Genomic DNA, 21,469 nt, shown 5'->3' with positions numbered 1-21,469 from the left:
CCCAAGTTTACCACAGGCATTACGATCGGGTCGCGTGCAGCTGCACTCCGAATTGATGATTACTTGTGTGCTACCAGCTGTGGGTATGTGGGCAGGATTGAAAGAAACCCAACCTTCATTTACATTGTGATGCAGTCACTACCACAAGTCTCACAAAACTCAGTTTTGCACGAGACTGACTTCATGACCAAAATTATTCTATTTACACTTTCTAGTCAATTATTACAGTAGAATAAATATGTCTGTCTCATATTGATGCCACATTGACTGTTTTCTAAATGAGAAGTAGTTTTTTAGGGGCAGTTGCTATTTGATGTTAGTTTAAAGTTACGACCAGGGCAACTCAACTGTAAAGACAAATTCAAGTGTAGGCATAACAGCGCAACACAACTCCAAACATGACAGATAAGAAGCTACATAGTCCCTAGGCCAGGGATGGGCAACTCCTGTACTCGGGGGGCCAGAGTGGTGTCACACTTTTTCCCAATCCCTCGCAAACACAGCTGATTAAACTAATTGCATTCTAAACTGAAGCTCATGATTAGTTGGTTATTGGAGTCAGGTTTGTTTGCTGGGGGCAAAAGTGTGACACCAATCACGCCCCAGGGGACTGGAGTTGCCCATCCCTGCCCTAGGCTATATGAATATAAAGAGACATGAGCCCCCAAAAAATTGCATGTAGAATTAAATAAATTATAAGACCTCTATGATTCATTTCATTTTGTCAGTTCTACCAGCTAATGTGAGATTTTTTAGATTACATAACAGGACATAACTTAAGGTCCTACAGTGCCTTCAGAAAGTATTCACACACCTTTCCTTTTCCACATTTTGTTGTGTAACAGCCTGAATTTAAAATAGATTAAATTGAGATTTTGTGTCACTGATCTACACAGAATACCCCATAATGTCAAAGTGGAATTTTGTTTGTTGAACATTTTAGAAATTAATAAAAATGAGATATCTGAAATGTCTTGAGTTAATATGTATTCAACCCCTTTGTTATGGCAAGCCTAAATAAGTTCATGAGTAGAATGTGCTTAACAAATCGCATAATAAGTTGCATGGACTCATTCCGTGTTCACTAACAGTGGTTAACATGATTTTTGAATAACTACCCCATCTCTGTTCCCCACACATACACTTATCTGTAAGGTCCCTCCATCGAGTAGTGAATTTCAAGCACAGATTCAACCATAAAGACCAGGGAGGTTTTTCAATGCCTCGCAAAGAAGGGCACCAATTGGTAGACATACCTTTGGGCATGGTGAAGTTATTAATTAGGCTTTGGATGGTGTATCAATACACCCAGTCACTACAAAGATACAGGCGTCCTTCCTAACTTAGTTGCCGTAGAGGAAGGAAACTGCTCAGTGATTGTCCAACAAGGGTTCTTCTAAGATCCTAAAAGTTCCTCAAAGAACCTTAGGGTTCTTGGCTCTGAAAAATGCCCCCAAAAGGTTATTCCAAGAACCTCAAAGGTGGTGGGGTTCATCAAGGAACCTCCTTAGTTGGTGGGGGTTCTTGCAGGAACCTAACTGCCCAACTGAAAGATTTGGATTTGAATTTGAGATGACAGCAGGTGCAGGCACTTAACTGAAAAATTGAAAGATTTCCTCAATCTAAGGTAAGGTTTCTCCCTTGTATGATCTACATTCATATTGTTTTATGATTATACCAACTATGTTTTAATATTTGTACAAATGGCAGTGTTGTTTGACACTTTCTCCCTTTTAAAATTATTTCTAAAACAGAAAATGGACACAATTCAATGGATATCAATCAACAGAGGTAAGAATATGTTAAAGGATATAGCTACATTGAGTGCAGATTACTGAACTGATCACTTTTGTGTGTGTCTGAGTCTGCAGGTATACTGACCAGGGGGCACACAAAGGTATGTACAATTGGTATTGGTATGTTGTGCAGATCAAATTTATTATTAATTTTGGTTTCTCTAAAACCTTATAGGACTCACAGCAGCCTCCCTTACCTCTTCAATGAAAATCCCAGAGGCCTCTACATTATGGACAAGGTATTTGTCAATAAACCATTATCAAAAGTGAACAGTTTTATTTCATTCACATTTACCACAAAAGCCAAGGTATGAATACTGCCATGTGTTTTTTTAAATCATCAATATAATTAAAAAAATTTGGATTCACACACTTCACCCTCCCTACATCTCTGATCAATATAACAGGAAACCTGTTCGATCACCATGCACTGCAAAATCATTCTGGCTATGGATACGGAGAACATCAACACATTAACACGACAGAGGATATACCTATTGGACTTGGGGCTTGGCTGGGAGTTTACCTCATCTTTGGATATTTAAATTCTGCTTTGCCACTAAAATCATAATAAACACTGACAACTGAAATATTGTGTTATTGTTGTTATTGTTAGGCGTATTATTATTAATAATAGGTGAGGGGGAGTTCAACAATATGCCCAAAAAGGTTATTCAAAAGGTTATTTGAGGATCCATTAAAAGGGGTTATTTGAAGAATCATTTTAAAGGGTTCTTCGAAGAACATAGAGGTTCCCCCAAAGTTTCAATTTGAAGAACCCCTAAAGGATACTCCAGGAACCTTTTCTTTTTAGAGTGTGAGGCCAATGGTGACTTTAAAACAGTTACAGAGTTTAATGGCTGTGATAGGAGAAAACTGTGGATGGATCAACAACATTGTAGTTACTCCACTATATTCCTTACTGTTATTGTGAAATAAAGATGTTATCTAAAAGACTGAATGGATTAATCTCTTTCATATAGATGTTTTAAAACTACCAATTTCTTGTTTATCACTGTCTAATATATATTTCTCGCAAGACTGCAGGTAACAAATGGAGTAAAGTTCAAACTAAGATGCCTCCAGTGTTTGTAATTGCATTCCTCCTTCTCCCCTTTCAATCCAGCATCCCAAAGGTTTCTCATGTAGTGTGTGACTCAGGAGTTGTGATGGTGAAAAATGATGTATTTGGGACGGCAGATAGCCTAGCGGTTAAGAGCGTTGAACCAGTAACCGCAAGGTCGTTGGTTCAAATCCACGAGATGACTAGGTGGAAAATCTGCCGATATGCCCTTGAGCAAGGCACTTAACCCTAATTGCTCTGGATAAGAGCGTCTGCTAAATTACGTATAGTATTTGTTTTTATATTCAAATATCAATCAAATATTTTTTAATGTGAGTACAATCAAGTTCTTTCTAAACGTTTATTGAGTATATTCAAATGTAGTGGTCAGCCTGCTGTATACCATGAGAATTGGGTAGTTTTGACCCATTCTCCTAAGATGTTTGGTGTGCTGTCATGATAATATGTCATATCAGCTTTAAAAGGGTTAATTAAGTCTTTGGGGTGTAATATGTTGGAAAAAGTGGTATTAGAGAGTCTGACATGAAATCTCAACCCTAACCCTATCCTGAGTTCTGTGTAATCAGCAATTCCCAGTGAGATTTGTTCCGTTTCAAGCCATTCAGCTATGGGTTTTAGTACCCTATTATAATAATACAAGTCATATCGTCTTAAAAAGGGTCAATTAACAATCTTTGTGGAGTAACATGTTGGGAAAAGAGGTATTGGAGAGTCTGACATGAAATGTCAACGCTAACCTAAGGGTTTTAGTACCCTAATGTTCGACCAATGCACCTTCCTACCATCAAGGTGCAGGACACGGTCTTTGCCAATGAGAACCAAGAAGGGCCTAGCTTTGTTCCTGCCTCCAGAAGGCTACTGAGTGAGAAGGGCTGCATTCTGTTCTACTAGGCCCATTTGCACCACCAACTCCCCTGATGTTCTTCCATCATATCCTACCCCCAATTCAGTGAGGTGCACTGCTGCAGGTTTCTGTCCTCCAGAAGATCCTACATACAGCTCATTAGATCAGAACAGGATGGATCAATAGTGATTCATATTACTGGTTTGCATCCCAACATACTGCATGTTTTCACAGTCCTTTAAGTAACGAGAATAAAGACAATGACCATACAATTAGAAGTCAAATAAATATGCATGTGTGGGCACCTATGCCTACTGCTTCCAGAATTTCATCTGCCAGAAAAATATACCAACATTTACAGTACATTTGATTCCATCTGGACTTTGGATGCAAGGAGAGACAATTTTAAACATACAGTATGGCTCAGTTGATACGATCAATACTAAGAATTACATTTAAAAAATAAAGATTTGGTTAATATACTCTAAAAAGTAAAGGTTCCTGGGGGATCCTTTAGGGGTTCTTCAAATTGAAACTGTGGGGGAACCCCTATAAGTTCTTAGAATAACTATTTAAAAGGGTTCTTCAAAGAACCCCTTTCAATGGATCCTCAAATAACCTTTTGAAGAACCTTTTAGGGTTAATTTTTGAACTACTCCCCACTCCCATATTATTATTATTAGTAGTAATACGCTTAACAATAACAACAATAACACAATATTTTAGTTTCCTGTTATATTCATCAGAGGTGTAGGGAGGGTGAAGTCTGTGAATCCAATTTTTTTTTAATTATACAGATGATTAACAAAACATGCACACGACAGTATTCATACCTTAGCTTTTGTGATGAATGTGGATGAATACAACTATTTTGATAATGGTTTTCATACACATACCTTGTCCATAATGTAGAGGCCTATGGGATTATCCTTGAAGAGGTAAGGGAGGGGGATTGTACATGTGATCTGCATAACATACCAATACCAATTGACATACCTTTGTATGCCTCCTCATCTGTAAACCTGCAGACACAGACACAAAAGTGAGCAGTTCAGTCATCTGCACCCAATACAGCTAGCCTTCAACATATTCTTATGCACTCTAAAAAGTAAAAGGTTCCTGGAGGATCCTTTGGAGGTTCTTCAAATTGAAACAGTGGGGGAACCCCTGTAAGTTCTTCGAATGAACTCTTTAAAAGGGTTCTTCAAATAACCCCTTTTAATGGATCCTCAAATAACCTTTTGGGGTTAATTTTTGAACTACGCCCCCCCTCCCCTATTAATAATATTATTAATAATACGCTTAACAATAACAACAATAGCACAATATTTTAGTTGTTAGTGTTTATTATGTTTTTAGTGGCAAAGCAGAATAAAAAAATCTAAATATGAGGTAAACTCCCAGCAGAGCCCCAAGTCCAATGGGTATATCCTCTGGCATGTTGATGTTCATGTGTTGATGTTCTCCATATCCATAGCTAGAATGATTTTGCAGTGCATGGTGATCGAGCAGGTTTCCTGTTATATTCATCAGAGGTGTAGGGAGGGTGAAGTCTGTGAATCCAAAAAATTGTAGTTGTACAGATGATTAACAAAACATGCACACAACAGTATTCATACCTTGGTTTTTGTGGTAAATGTGAATGAAAAAAAACTGTTTTAATAATGGTTTTCATACACATACCTTATCCATAATGTAGAGGCCTATGGGATATTCCTTGTAGAGGTAAGGGAGGAGGATGGTAAATCTGATCTGCATAACATACCAATACCAATTGACATACCTTTGTATGCCTCCTCATCTGTATACCTGCAGACACAGACACAACAGTGAGAAGTTCAGTCATCTTCACCCAACACAGCTAGCCTTCAACATATTCTTATAGCCTACAGTACATATTATTACCTCTTTGTTGGTTGATATCCATTGAATTGTGTCCATTTTCTGTTTTAGAAAGATTTGCACAAATATGAAAAGATGGATAGTGTCATCAGAAAACAATATCAATTTAGATCATACAAGGGACCAACCTTACCTTAAATTGGGGAGATCTTTACATTTTTCAGTTAAGTGCCTGCACCTGCTGTCCTTTCAAATTCAAATCCAAATGTTTCAGTTGGGCAGTTAGGTTCCTGCAAGAACCCCCACCAACTATGGGGTTCTTTGAAGAACCTTTTGGGTGCAATTTTCAGTGCCAAGAACCCTAAGGTTCTTCGAAGAACTTTGAGGATCTTAGAACCCTTGTTGAACCCCTAATTTTTAAAGTGTAGTTTTTATTTGGATTTATGATGGGGTAAGACAGTTGTACTAAGGACAGTAATCAAAAAAAATATATACAGTTGAAGTCGGAAGTTTACATACACTTAGGTTGGAGTCATTAAAACTCGTTTTTCAACCACTCCACAAATTTCTTGTTAACAAACTATAGTTTTGGCAAGTCGGTTAGGACATCTACTTTGTGCATGACACAATACATTTTTCCAACAATTGTTTACAGACAGATTATTTCACTTATAATTCACTGTATCACAATTCCAGTGGGTCAGAAGTTTACATACACTAAGTTGACTGTGCCTTTAAACAGCTTGGAAAATTCCAGAAAATGATGTCATGGCTTTAGAAGCTTCTTGACATCATTTGAGTCAATTGGAGGTGTATCTGTGGATGTATTTCAAGGCCTACCTTCAAACTCAGTGCCTCTTTGCTTGACATCATGGGAAAATCAAAATAAATCAGCCAAGACCTCAGAAAAATTATTGTAGACCTCCTCAAGTCTGGTTCATTCTTGGGAGCAATTTCCAAACGCCTGAAGGTACCAGGTTCATCTGTACAAACAATAGTACGCAAGTATAAACACCATGGGACCAGGCAGCCATCATACCGCTCAGGAAGGAGACGCGTTCTGTCTCCTAGAGATGAATGTACTTTGGTGCGAAAAGTGCAAATCAATCCCAGAACAACAGCAAAGGACCTTGTGAAGATGCTGGAGGAAACAGGTACAAAAGTATCTATATCCACAGTAAAACAAGTCCTATATCGACATAACCTGAAAGGCCGCTCAGCAAGGAAGAAGCCACTGCTCCAAAACCTCCATAAAAAAGCCAGACTACGGTTTGCAACTGCACATGGGGACAAAGATCGTATTTTTTTGAGAAATGTTCTCTGGTCTGATGAAACAAAAATAGAACTGTTTGGCCATAATGACCATCATTATGTTTGGAAGAAAAAGGGGGCTGCTTGCAAACCGAAGAACACCATCCCAACCGTGATGCACGGGGGTGGCAGCATTATGCTGTAGGTGTGCTTTGCTGCAGGAGGGACTGGTGCACTTCACAAAATAGATGGCATCATGAGGAAGGAAAATTATGTAGATATATTGAAGCAACATCTCAAGACATCAGTCAGGAAGTTAAAGCTTGGTCGCAAATGGGTCTTCTAAATGGACAATGACCCCAAGCATACTTCCAAAGTTGTGGCAAAATGGCTTAAGGACAACAAAGTCAAGGTATTGAAGTGGCCATCACAAAGCCCTGACCTCAATCCTATAGAACATTTGTGGGCTGAACTGAAAAAGCGTGTGCGAGCAAGTAGGCCTACAAACCTGACTCAGTTACACCAGCTCTGTCAGGAGGAATGGGCCAAAATTCACCCAACTTATTGTGGGAAGCTTGTGGAAGGCTACCCGAAACATTTGACCGAAGTTAAACAATTTAAAGGCAATGCTACCAAATACTAATTGAGTATATGTAAACTTCTGACCCACTGGGAATGTGATGAAATAAATAAAAGCTGAAATAAATCATTCTCTCTACTATTATTCTGACATTTCACATTCTTAAAATAAAGTGGTGATCCTAACTGACCTAAGACAGGGAATTTTTACTCTGATTAAATGTTAGGAAATGTGAAAAACTGAGTTTAAATGTATTTGGCTAAGGTGTATGTAAACTTCTGACTTCAACTGTATCATAATTAGGGGTAAACATAGAATCAATACATTAGTCTCAATTCAAACTGATCCCAAAAGTTGTGTGATATCCACTACTGGACTTATCACCAGCATCGCCTGTGCCAGAGTATCAGTTGGCTGGGATTGCAACATGTATACAGTTAACATACATTGAAAGGGGGAATCTCTAGGTCAGAAGGAGGATCTTGTATTCAATGCGGTGGGAGACAGGGTACCAGTGGAGTTCATGGAGGATGGGATGATGATGGCAGCAGGTAGCCTAGTGGTTAGGTCATTGGGCCAGTAAACAAAAGGTCACTAGTTCTAATCCCCGAGCCCACAAGGTGAAAAATCTGTCCACGTGCCCTTGAGCAAGACACTTATCCCTAATTGCTCCAAGGTCGCTGTTGATAATGGCAGTCCCTGGCTGTGACCCCACTGTCTCAGGGAGAGTTGGGTTATGCAAAAAAAATGTTTTACAATTCACACATGCATATTAATACACATTTGTATATGTGTGAAATAGGACAAATATAAGCACCCACCAAAATTATTATTATGTGCTGTCAGTATTTAGTGTGGGTGCAGAGATTTGGAGCTTATGGAGGCAGCTTGAGTTGATGCCGGAGAGTAATGCGTTGCAGTAGTCGGGAGGAGATGAGATTAATTCATTAAACTGTCTTTTCTTTCTAAAGTATGTCAGATGGTCCAGCACCATCCTCAGAATGCTTTCATTTTTGGTGTAATTCTCATTTCTAGATAAGGCTTAAAATACAGTCTTGCTATGTCACGATTGCACAAAACACAGGGCCCTAATTATAAACAACATCCATGGCAGATTGTCAGTGTGCTGCTGTAAAACTGAGGTTTTAGGTTTGTGATTTCTTCAGCCACATCTTGTCCGACTCACGTGTCACCGACTGGGTGCACTCGATGCACGCTATCCACAGCTGCTTGGCCAGGTCGTCCGACAGACGCTGCACTTGCCAAAGTAGTTTAAAATAAGGTTCATATTGTGCGTGTTCTTGCTGTCTATGCGGTACTGCTTGTACATGAGGTCATTCCATGAGCACTTCAGGTTCATCAGCTTGTGGTGGCCCTCCAGCAGCTCGGCTTGCTCTATCATTATGGAGTGTCTGCCACCATCTGAGGCATTACACAGGAAGGGAGGAGGAATATAAATACACAAAAACATTGTTACTGTACAGTAGGGCTCTCCAACCCTGTTCCAGGAGAGCTACCCTTCTGTAGGTTTTCACTCCAATCCCAGTGTTAATTTACCTGATTTAGCTTATCAACCAGCTAATAATCAGGTGAGATGAATTATGGTTGGAGCGAAAACCTACAGGACGGTAGCTCTCCAGGAACAGGGTTGGAGAGCCTTGCCGTACAGTGTCACATCAAATGCAATGCAAGCCAACAATAATAGTTCCCAATCAAGTGGCATCTTAGGTTGCAGCTGAGCATAACTGAAAATATATTCTACAGGTTCTCCACAGCTGAGGCAAGCTGACTGTGTTGCATCCCAGCATATTTTACGTCCTTCAGGATTCAATGATGTTGATGCTTTGCCTCCAGTCCTTGCTGATGTCTGCCAGGGAGTTCTGGATGTCCATCATGTCCCCCAGGGCATAGTGGAACTGACTGAGGCCTGTTCGTGCCCCGTCTAACTGGGAGTGGATGGCAGCCTGGAGAGTGGGGCCAACAATTGTAAATGGTTTAGATAGGGCTTTACAGCAAGCAGACTCCTTCAGTATACATACACAAACACGAGAGAGAGCGAGCGCGAGAGAGAACGACTTCCAGCAGTGGACATAACTTTATTCAAAATGTCTGGAAAATGACCTTAACGTTTCTGTCACTCTCCTGTCCATCTCCCTGATGTGTTGTTTTAGCAGGCCGGTGTTCCAGTCCATGAGTAAGTGTCTGGGCTGTTCCCCGTCTGCGCCCCTCTACTGGGACACTCAGGACCTCAGCCTCACATCTACAGGGAGAAGGAGAGGGCCACTGAATAAGCAATTCAACTCAACAGGCTTTTTAAAAGTATTATTATATTATTTAGGAAATGCTCCATTATTAAATTAAATACAAAAATTGCTCTATAAAGTAATCCAACAATGTGTACGTCGCCATCTTGTCTATTTCAAATCTTCTCTCATTGATGAGACAGGCAAGTGTCATTCAAAGCAACGCTTGATTTCTGAGACACGCTCATGACATGCAGGGTGGACACCTACATGTCTCGCTCAATGAGAGAAGATTTGAAATAGACAAGATGGCGGCATACACATTGTTGGATTACTTCATAGAGCAAAACAAATTACACTCCATCTCCACTGCCAGACAGTTTTCAATGAGATATGGTCTCGCCTCCCTCAGCCTTTCTGAAGATATTTGCTGTCTGGTAGTCCAGTCTGATGAGACTGAGCAGTGGTGGTGAGGCCTTATCGTGGACATAGGAACTATTCCAAGAGATCCTGGAGTTCTTGGAGTATGCCATCTGTCCAAGAAATAGCTGCAAGATTAAGAAAGCATTTAAAAGTGACAGATTTAGGTATTATGCACTAATTAAAAGCAAACAAAATAATCTACCATACAGCTGATATGCAAACAAATTAAAGAAAATGTGTTATGCACTACAAATTAAGTACTTTATAACTACAAATGTATTTATCTTGAGTTTTTTCATGAAGCAGCATCAGACAACTGTTGATATTGGAGAAACTACATAAAAAAACAGTATTTGAAAGTGAAAGTGCGAGGTAGCATTATTACATCCTTAGTAAAAAATTATTGTAGGCCCATATGCATGGTATACAGTATAGGCTATGCACAGCACTGGGAGAAAACTGCTCTTAAAGTGGCTGGTGATAGTAAAGCACTCATCCAATTCCACTTTTATTACATATACTGTATGATCATGAGTTGTTCCTGACTGCTGATGAACTCACAAATCAGTGTGTATGAGCACCCTACCCAACTATTATAATCTAAGTTTGTCAAGACAATTTGTAAAGACAGTAAATGTGATATAGTACATCCCAACTTTCTTGGGAACATTGGTCCAGTCGGTGGTGGTATTGCAAGGATCTGTAACTAAAACAAGACAAACACATTTTAATATATGTTCCAGAATTGAACCATATTAAAATCTCAAATTTAACTATTTTACTAGTGTGCATCCAGATTGTGTCGTAATTGGCTGAAAGTGAGTCTGTTCAAATGTACACTAGAGGACCAAAGTACTGCTGGCTCTCATTTTGGTGGTCCTCTGTAGCTCAATTGGTAGAGCATGGCGCTTGTAACGCCAGGGTAGTGGGTTCCTTCCCCGGGACCACCCATACGTAAAAATGTATGCACACATGACTGTATGTCGCTTTGGATAAAAGCATCTGCTAAATGGCATATTATTATTTTCTCTGTCTAATCAGGGAAATGAGACACCAGGTTTGTGGACTCAGGCCAATCAGTGAGCTTTACACCCAGGCAGATTTAATAGCTGGACTATGAGTTGTTCCTGGATCCGGCCCATCTCTAAAGCCTTGTTCACGAGGCAGACCTTAATGCTCAAATTATTTTTGTTTTTCAAATCCATTTTGGAATACTGATTGTCCAAACTGCAAGTTACAAGCGACCAAATCGGATTTTGTGTGTTCAGAAAGCAGTAATTTGTTGAAATGGCTACGCTAGTTGTCATAGTAACGACGGGTGTGCGCACAGTGTTGGGGTGGGGAGGAGGATTATTTAAGATAATGTTTGAAGAGGTAGGGTTTCAGATGCCCCCCCACCCCCCAAAGCCCGAGACAATAAGAAGACACAGTGGCAGAATACATTTATCAACTTTGTTTTATCACAAAACCGGATAGCAACCTCTATCCAGTGATTTCCACAAAGCACATTGCATGTACAGTAACAGACAGTTACATGACCTACAGCATGGTCAAGCAAGTTAATGTTTCCGACATTTTCTGACCCCTAAACAACTATTGATTTAGAACCACAGAGAGTTACCGCAAGTCGCAAAAAAACAGGAGCTGCCTCCACTATTCCAGACTCTAATAGTCTAATACAGTTACAACTAAAAGATAGCAAAAACACTTTAGTCCAATCAACATAAGCTAAATATGATGTGGCTGTCCATGCTTCTGATTTCTGTGTGCGCGTTCGTGCAAGTAGAAAAACATGTTGACTCACCCTACATGTAGAGAAACGCCGATGCCATCCTTGCTCTCATGTTGACGAAGCGGTCTATCATTCTGTCATACAATACACGCTTTAATTTTTTGTTGTCCTAGACTACCTGGCTTAAATGCATTTTTTTGGGAAGCCTGGCTTCCCTTGGCACCCATGAATACACGCCACTGCATGATTGAATGGTCTCTTGGGTCTCCAATAAAAGTGTAACATTTGCTATATGTAATTTAAGTTCAATTAAATAAATCAATGTGTGTTTAGTACAGGGGTGAAAGTATAATTCATTTCTTCCCGGTACGGGACCAACATTTTTTATGGGCCTAATCATAGAATTACATATATAATCCCTATTAATTCAATAGGATCTCTGTGGGCCTAGTCTTAAATATTTGTCATTTAACTTTTAAAATGTATTACCGTTTATTGTGGCATAAACACAAGCAGTCATGTTTTCATCTGTTGTCAAACAATCACTTCAAATGGCTCCTTTATCAGGCTACCCGCGCACGTTCATCCACTCGCAATATATCTCCAGCCTCCAAACAGTGGTGAATGGAAATAGACATCTGTTACACAAAACACCAAAAAGTGTAATGCTATTTGGCGATTGTCATTAGGCCAGAATGTATGCGTCCACTGCTGTCCCGCCACTCATCTCTACCTCAGCTCTCGTCGAACCACATCGCATTTTGGTGCGTAGGTATATTATCCGTTTTCAAGTCCATTCGCTCATTTTTCATGCCTCTGACCAGCGGTAATGATTACAAAAATAGTGCAATTGCCTACAGTTTTCTTTACATTCTGTTTTAATGAGGCTAGTGTGATAGGCTCATGTTTTACCGGTATGTACCCCCACCTTTTAATTTGTTGGGAGCCATACCGGACCGTACCGCCTTACTTTCACCCCTGGTTTAGGGGTGGCATATCTTTACCGTATGACTGCGGACGATTACCTGTTATTTTCATCTGTGTGTCAATCTGTTTGTAAAAACAACATTCATACAAAAAAACATAAAATAATCACAAACAACAAGTTATATGTTGTGGAAGACAGATATTTATGAAATAAATGTTTTACTTCTGTGACAAACCTTTTGTTTTGATGTTACTATGCATTTTCTAATTAGTGGTAGATTCAAATTAGGAAAACGATTTAGAATGTATAGTGTACACATTGTAGAATATGATTGGTTTGAAGAATGGAGTGAGAGGAAATTAAACCAATTACAGTGGCCAGTAGGAGGGATTTCCGCTCCGATAATCACAGTTAGCGGAAGCTATTCTTGTGAAGCTAACCGCCTCATCTTGCGCTATTGAGAAGCTAGCTTTCTAGTTAGCAAACTTCATCGTTTTGCAGGTTTAGTGTCGTCCTGAAAACGGTAAAGAAGCGATACACAAAGACATTCAGAGTTAGCTAAAGAAGAAAGAAAAGGCTGTACAGAAGAGCAGGTCAATGCCGCACAATTTCCAACCTGGAGACCTGGTCTTCGCCAAAATGAAGGGGTACCCCCACTGGCCAGCCAGGGTAAGCTAGTAGCAGCCGGAGTGAAGGGGGGTGTGCGGAGGGGACGCTGGAGTTTCGCTGTGCATCCTTGGCAATGACTGACATAGCTAATATTATATAGCCAGCTAGCCTTGCCTCGTGCTTGGAACTATATAACTGTTTTTTTGTCCTAGCAATCTATTTGCAAGATGTTTGAGGGACCATTTATGGAAAAGTATAACCAGGCTACTTTGTGAATGGCGTTCATGTTTGTCTTATGTGCACGTATTTTGTCCAACCAGGCAGCGCTAAGTAGCTACAGTACCTGTACTTTACTTTTGGTGTGTGTTGATTGAAGATGAAGCCTTCTTGATTTACAACTTTGCAGACTTGCTGCCCAATAAAAAAAATCCTAGTTATAGTAAATTAACCAGGTGAGTTTTTGGTACAGTAAACACACATTTTATTTTCTGGAAATGCATCTTTGATGTGACGTGTTCACTTCTGGCCAGGATTTTTTGGCAGTGATTAGACAATTCTACAGATTCTACCAATCAAGGTGTCTGTCGGATGTGAGGGGTCCAGACAATGCCACAATATTATTGCCTACTTATTTCCAGCCTTCCTTTCCTCAGTTGCCCAACCTGACTTGAGGATCAGACTAGAAAGCGCAGTGAATATATTATCTCCTGTACCTAATTTGGATGTCTCTCACAATGTGTTTTTGGTTGTGTGGGTCTCATTCTCCTAGATTGAGGATGTGGCAGACGGAGCAGTGAAACCCCCTCCAAATAAAATCCCCATCTTCTTCTTTGGGACCCATGAAACGTAAGTGCTGTGTCTCTTTGATTTAGAATAGCAGGAGGGGAATCTCTTTGGTTGGACTTGGTATACTACATCATCATCATCAAGGTCCTTTATTGCAGGGGTTGTCAAGCTTTTTGGGGCCGGGGGCCCCTTTTGTGATCGCAAATTAATCAGGGACTCCCTTATAATCAGAACATAGCTTGAGTGAGATAAAAATAGCATACAAGGAGTTCTACTATGACTTTGGCAGTGCATTTGCCTGGCTACCCAGACCCCTTGCTCTGGCCAAACGCTACGCCACCCCCACTGACTATAGTTTCTTCTCCGCAATGAAGAATGTAGCGAACGACAGAGCAACGGAATAATTTAGTGTGAGTCGTCAGGCTAGCAGTGCATGGCCGTATGAACCAAGTATCGAGCCCTGGGAAGGGACATTTTAAAGGCCCATCTCTTGACATCGGAGAGAATATCCTGCAGTTCTACACATTTTCTCATGGGGCAGAGATTTTTTGTTGTTGCAGCTTTAAAGCTAATATCGTGCAATTATACATGTTTTACCATGAGGCAGAGAGAACTTTGCAGTTTGAAAGCTTAAATTACAGTGCATTTATGTTAAAAATGTATATTTGTTGGGGGGGGATACAAGAAGTATTGAGTTGAAAAATGTATAGCTAGTGGAGTACTGTGAATATCAATATCCCTGTGAGCCTCCCAGGCCCATGTTGCCCAGGGTTAAGAACATAAATTGTAGATGAATAACATTGTATTGTATTACACCCTCTAAACTTTTCCCACCAATTCCTTGGGCAAAATCTGTTTAATCTGTTAGTAATATTAATTTAAAAAAATATTGAGGTCTGGCCGCGGACCTCCTGCAGTATCTCGGGTCTGCGGAGCCCACTTTGAGAACCCCTGCTTTATTGGATCAGTCGTTTTTTATATTTAGACGATGCAAACGGGAATGTTGTTGATTTGCATTTCTTTTCCAGTTGGTTCTGTTATTGTTGTTGTCCCCAGCTACCTAATGTGTTGTATGTTGTTTTTACTTGAAGTATCATAACTCATATTTCTGTGGAATGTATCCTCCATGTTTGTTGATGCACTGTATTTTCTTTAACTTATTTTAATCTTTTGAAACTCATTCATGTGTTTTTCATTACTGGTTTATGTCTGAAGTGATCTAGGTCAATTTGTGTGTGTAAAGTTCAGTCTTTTGTTTTGATCATACAGTGCTTATTCTGCAAAATGGCATATACACTATTCTTAAACCACCACTAGGTGGCAAAAGATCCCTGTCAGTATTGTAGATCATGGCATTTACATAATGCAGAAACCCAGTGTGTCATTTACCCTGAAAGCAGGGCGTTTGGCTGTGCTAAGTATCAGCTTTTTAATTCAGTGACTATTAGAATTACAGTCTCGTAAATACCATCACAATATATAGCATTGTCTTATCAAATCATGCTCTCTCTTCCTCAGCGCATTCCTTGCACCAAAGGACCTTTTTGCATATGAGAAGTACAGTGAGCGCTATGGGAAGCCTAATAAAAGGAAGGGCTTCAATGAGGGCTTGTGTGAAATCCAGAACAACCCTCACGCCTCATACAGTGCTCCTGCAGTAAGTACATCATATCCTCAGAAGTCCCACCCAATACCGTTTCTGTAATACTGACCAACTGCAACGGAGTGCTGTTATCAATGGTTTCTTTTTTTTCTGTGCACTTCGGATCCATTTAGATCAGAGACTCATTCCCTAAAAGGGATGTGATTGCCAAAGTTACAGTACTATACAGCTCCCTGTTGATGGTATTATCTGCTCGGTCAGCACTCTATCACATCTGTGTTTATCAACAAACACTTATGTTTGGGCATTATCTCTTCCTTGACTCCCCAGCCTGCCAGCTCGTCTGACAGTGAAGCCAATGACGGTGCAGCAGGAAGTGAGGCAGGAAGCGAGGAAGCAGTGGTGCCCAGGAAAGCATATTCAGGAAGTGAAGTAGATTCTGACTCTGGAAGTGAGGATCGAGGAGGAGGAGGAGGGGTGAAGAGGAAGGCCCCTGCTGCCAAGGTGATTGCGAAATTATAATTTCAGTGTTTTTGGATGTTAATTCCAACCAGACAACTGCTTTTGCTTAGATGTGTCTCTGTTATAATATTAAATCTCTGTTCTATCTCGCATTCAGCGGCCCCCTGTGAAGAAGGCCCGGGGTTCGTCCAGTGACAGGGATGGAGAGGAGAGTGGCTCACCCTCTGAGCCAGACCCATCCCCTTCTGACTCAGACTCTGGAAAGAACAGTGACCAGGTCAGTTGACACATACAAACATTATATTATACACTATGTTATACACTAGCATGATAACTTGGTGTTAATTTGATGGTTTCTTGTTTGTTTTCTCCTGTAGGACTTCACCCCAGAGAAGAAAGCAGCAGCAGGACGTGGCGGCGTTGGGAAGAAGGTTGGAGGTGGCAAAGGGAAGAAGGTGAGGGAAGGATGCCCTTCAGGTGTCAAACAGCCCTGGGAAGCTGAATAACTAAAGCACCGTTTGTGGTTTCACAGTGACTGCTGGCTCTCTCTCTCTCATTATGGTTTTCTCTCTCTCTGGGATGCTGTAGAAGGTGTCGTCAGACTCAGACTCTGACTCTGGGTCTCAGTCGGACAAGAAGAAAGGGGGCAGTGATTCAGAGGATGAGAAGCCACGGCCTGCTCTGTCTGGATCAGAATCCCAGTCTGGCTCCAAATCCGACTCTGACTCAGAGCCACAGCCACCTCCACGGAAGGCCCCTCAAGCGCGCAAGAAAGGTGAGGGCCATTCTGTCTGGTATCCCACACAGTGAATGATAACTGTATTTGTCACTGCATAATCCTGTTCTCCGCCATTTGTCCCACTCAGAGAAGCCTCCACCAAAGCCTCGGGGTGGACGGAAACCCAAAGCTGCCCCGGTCAGAGCACCGGCGTCTTCCTCTGACAGTGACAGGTCAGCACGGCTCTAGTCTATTCCACATTGGTTGTGCTCTAATACATTATAAATGACTTTTATGAATAAATAAGTACATTATGAATGGTCTCCTGTACTACAGCGACAGTGAGCCGGACCGCGTTAGCGACTGGAAAAAGAGAGATGAGGAGCGTCGGAAAGAGCTGGAGGAACGCCGGAAGAAGGAGCAGGCAGAGGAGATCCTCAAGTATCGGGAGAGGGAGAAGGAAGAAGATGAGCAGAGAAAGAAGGACAAGGAGAAGGGAAAGAGCAGTGGTGAAAGCAGCTCAGATGAGGGCGTAGATGATCACCCACTGAAGAAGTCCAAGAAACCCCCACCGCCCCCCATCCCCGCCCCCTCTGACTCTGACTCTGGACCTGAGGTAACTGGCATGGAAGACTGTAAAGAGGGGACATTTGCTTGTTTTTGTTTTAGTATCATCTAGAATAGATTTGTTAAATTGTATTTTTCCCCCATTCAGGTGAAAGCATCTGCAAAGCGTTCAGACAACCAGAAGAAAGGGAGAACAAAGAAAGAGAGGGATCATGGTAAAGGCAAAAAGGAGAAAGAAGTGAAGGAAAAGCGAGCCCAGCGGTCAGAGGAGAGGCCCAGAGTGAGGTAAATTGCACATGGCTGAACAAGACAAAAGACCAGAGCACAGATCTCATTAGATGTTATCTTCATTAAATATAAATGCACACAGATCACTGAGCTCTCTCCCTCAGATCCAAGCCTGACAAGCCCAAACGCAAACCAGAGAGACCTCCCGAGAGGAAAGTAGAAAAGAAAAAAGGTCAGAGCTCAACGTTACTCCCAGTTCACCAATCCACTGTTTGTCCATTTGGAAAGCCTGCATATGGAAAACTAATTTGCATAATCTCACATTGTGTGACAAATGGTTGGTCAGATACAGTGCCAGGTAATATCAACTTTTTCGGGTCCTCACTCCTTGTCTTTTTGTGTCTGTACACAGAGCCAACCCCAGACGAAAAGCTGCAGAAGCTCCACACTGACATCAAGTTTGCACTGAAAGTGGACAACCCAGTGAGTAACCATATAAGGGGCTCCATTCATTGTCAACAGAAAAGTTATTATCACATAGTTGGGATTTTACAAGCAGCATGAGGAACCACATTTTTTTTATTTGACCAATTAAGGGTTCCTTGCACATAGAATACTGCAATCATGTTGTCTGTTCTGCAGGACATAGAGCGCTGTTTACAGGCCCTGGCGGAGCTCGAGGCTGTGCCGGTCACCAGCCACATCCTGCAGAAGAACTCTGATGTTATTGCCACGCTTAAAAAGGTGCCTTTCCCTCTGAACCTCTTAATGAAAGTGAACCTTTTGCATACTGAACAAAAATATAAACGCAACATGCAACAATTTCAAAGATTTCACTGTGAGAGTTCATATAAGGAAATCAGTCAATTTAAATAAATTCATTAGGCCCTAATCTATGGATTTCACATGACTGGGAATACAGATATGCATCTGTTGGTCACAGATACCTTTAATAAAATGGGCCTCACAATCAGGATCTCGTCACGGTATCTCTGTGCATTCAAATTGCCATCGATAAAATGCAATTGTGTTCGTTGTCCGTAGCATATGCCTGCCCATACCATTACCCCACTGCCACTATGGGGCACTCTGTTCACAACGTTGACATCAGCAAACCGCTCGCCCACACAACGCCATACACGTGGTCTGTGGTTGTGAGGCCGGTTGGACGTACTGCCAAATTTTCTAAAACGATGTTGAAGTTGGCTTATGGTAGAGAAATGAACATTAAATTCTCTGGCAACAGCTCTGGTGGACATTCCTGCAGTCAGCATGCCAATTGTACGCTCCCTCAACTTGAGACATCTGTGGTGTTGTGTGACAACTGCACATTTTAGTGGCCTTTTATTGTCCCCAGCACAAGGTGCACCTGTGTAATGATCATGCTGTTTAATCAGCTTCTTGATATGCCACACCTGTCAGGTGGATGGATTATCTTGGCAATGAAGAAATACTCATTAACAGGGATGTAAGCAAATTTGTGCACACAATTTGAGATCTTTCTGGGATCTTTTATTTCAGGTCATGAAACATGGGACCAACACTACATGTTGCGTTTTATAGTTTTGTTCAGTGTAGATCCGCTGTGTATATCTCATCATCCCTTGTTTTATGGCCCCTTTGAACGCCACTGACGTTGTTCTGATTTGATGTTTGTCTTACTGTAGATCCGTCGATACAAAGCAAGCAGTGCCGTTATGGAAAAGGCCAGCCAGGTCTACAACAAATTAAAGGGGCAGTTTGTGGTCAAGTCTGAAATGCCAAGTAAACCCAAAGCTGAGGGAAAGGAGCAGGAAGAGAATGGGAAGGAGACACAAAACAAAGGTAATTCTCTCAGCCCAAACTTTTACCAACACTACTGATGGACTTAGTTACCGTTATCACATTTTCCTTATATTACCCCTCTTAAAGGAGAAGTTCACTATGGCTTTAATTCATAGACTTTTATTTTTCAATGTTTGTAACTAAAATAAAGGCCCTGCATTTGTAGCCAATCAATTTATTTAGCATAACTTGTCATCAGATGTAACGCCTGTGAATGGGGAATCAGAAGTCCAGAAAAAGGAATGCACTGAGCTGGAGGATACCCCAAAGTCACCGGTCCAGGAAGAGAATGATGAGCATGTGGCTTCAAGCCCCAACAGGTAAACGGTCTCCTCCTATGTCACATAATTGTGTACTTCCTTTATTTCTGCTAATATTTGTTCAAAGTATCCATGGTAATATATTGCTCTACTCATTGGTACTGTGCTACCATCACAACGGTATATGTGGCTCTAGTTCTGAAGTCTTGTCTCTTCTCCATGATAGGCCCAGTCCTGATAGTCCTTCTGAGCAGCAGACGCACACTGATGAAACACACCACGCTCTCTCTGCAGAGACAGAACTGACAGCGATAGAGAGCTGAAGAAAATGGAATACAATTGTTTACCACAGCTAAAAGGAAAGCTCACTAGTCTTGTCCCAGATACATGGCGCTGTGCTGACCCCTTTGTTGTTCGCCATTGTATTTTGCCTTTTATAGGACACCTTGGCCAGTCCCCAATTCCTCCCCCTCAAGCTACCTTGCTTTATTTTTCTCCCACATGAACTCTAACTTTGGTCTTTCATATTGTATTTATATTGAGAGATTCAATTTTTAGCACTTCTAACAGGAAATCGAAGGGGGAGAGTCTTGTCATGAATGTTCTGCTTTGAAATAACTGTACTGTCACGTGAGTCAAGGCATCTGTTGGCTTTGCTTTGAGATTGATATTGGAGCCTATAGAAAACCTAGAAAAGGCTAATGTCTGTTGGACAAGTATGAGTCTGGTACTTTTTGTGAGTGAGTTTTTTTTATCTGGTAATTTCCTATTAATCCAGTCACACCATATAAATATTAAGCCATTGAACGGAACCACATCACGTTTTCCAACTAAATTCCACTAACCTTTTTTATAAGTATGTTTTCTGATATTGCATCTGCTTTTGACTTACTGAATGCTGTGGAATTATTCGCCCTGTCATCTGGTCTTTCCCTCAATACCATCTGCTTTCAATAATTTGCATATTGAACAGGATAATATACATTGTGTACAGACTGAATGATATGATCTTGATCCAAGTTGTCCAGATCCCATGTAGCTGGAGCCCATTTGACATTTGCTTGTCATACATACTATGTAAGTGTTTTTAGTGCTATGTAAAATAATTTGTATCATTTAGTTGAGTTAAATCAAAATCTCAACATTGTGGTCCTAATCTGAACACTTCTGTTATTGAAGGCTCATTGTCATCACATGGTACTTCAAGGAAGTCCTATATTCCCATAAAAGTGTAGTTGGATTGGGGTGTGACTGGTGTAATAAATGTATACATACATTACAAGTTGTACAAGTTGTAATTTACAAACCTTGTAACCAATCTAGGGAAGCAGAATAGCTGCACACAGGGCCTATGCATGTGGTCAGCGGTGTTACATTTATACATTTATGCAAGTTACATCGCAGATTAATTGCCATCCTTTTACATGAAAATGTTAATTCAGTCAGTCATTAATGCTCATTGGGTTTGCTGTGGCAAAGAAAAATACAACTAAAAGGCTATCTACTGTGCACAATGTTGTGGACATTGACACTCACAGACATGGTGATTAATTGCATTCTGTATAGAGAATAAAACTGGAAAATGATCATGCATTCACAATGCAAACCGCGTACTAGGCATATCTTTAATTGCATTGATTCTCATAATGAGAATCCCACATATTAATACACCCAGTCAGCTGACGTTAG

General features: G+C 40.9%; 1 protein-coding gene across 1 annotated transcript; it reads left to right on the top strand.

Annotated features, from left to right (window-relative positions):
- Positions 1-13,130: 13,130 nt before the first annotated feature.
- On the top strand, positions 13,131-21,383 carry LOC311131455 (hepatoma-derived growth factor-related protein 2-like). The gene is made up of 16 exons (XM_084164464.1): positions 13,131-13,392; positions 14,102-14,178; positions 15,637-15,775; positions 16,052-16,225; positions 16,341-16,460; positions 16,561-16,638; positions 16,772-16,958; positions 17,050-17,134; positions 17,238-17,517; positions 17,617-17,753; positions 17,861-17,928; positions 18,109-18,179; positions 18,339-18,440; positions 19,364-19,520; positions 19,720-19,840; positions 20,007-21,383. Exons 1-16 carry the CDS (start codon positions 13,321-13,323, stop codon positions 20,101-20,103), a joined length of 1,965 nt encoding a protein of 654 aa, XP_084020590.1. The 5' UTR covers positions 13,131-13,320; the 3' UTR covers positions 20,104-21,383.
- Positions 21,384-21,469: the final 86 nt, after the last annotated feature.

The sequence above is a fragment of the Coregonus lavaretus genome (genome assembly GCF_964263955.1).
Source record: "Coregonus lavaretus genome assembly, chromosome: 6".
NCBI lineage: Eukaryota > Metazoa > Chordata > Actinopteri > Salmoniformes > Salmonidae > Coregonus > Coregonus lavaretus.
The sequence above is the reverse complement of the archived record's forward strand: the minus strand, read 5'-3'. Positions and strand labels throughout refer to the sequence as shown.

Bases quoted from the DNA above. Each gene is read 5' to 3' on its own strand.
- LOC311131455 (XM_084164464.1), top strand. From the start codon at position 13,321: ATGCCGCACAATTTCCAACCTGGAGACCTGGTCTTCGCCAAAATGAAG. The intron at 14,179-15,636 runs GTAAGTGCTGTG...TCTCTTCCTCAG, and splicing joins TTCTTTGGGACCCATGAAAC to CGCATTCCTTGCACCAAAGG. The intron at 16,639-16,771 runs GTGAGGGAAGGA...GGGATGCTGTAG, and splicing joins GAGGTGGCAAAGGGAAGAAG to AAGGTGTCGTCAGACTCAGA.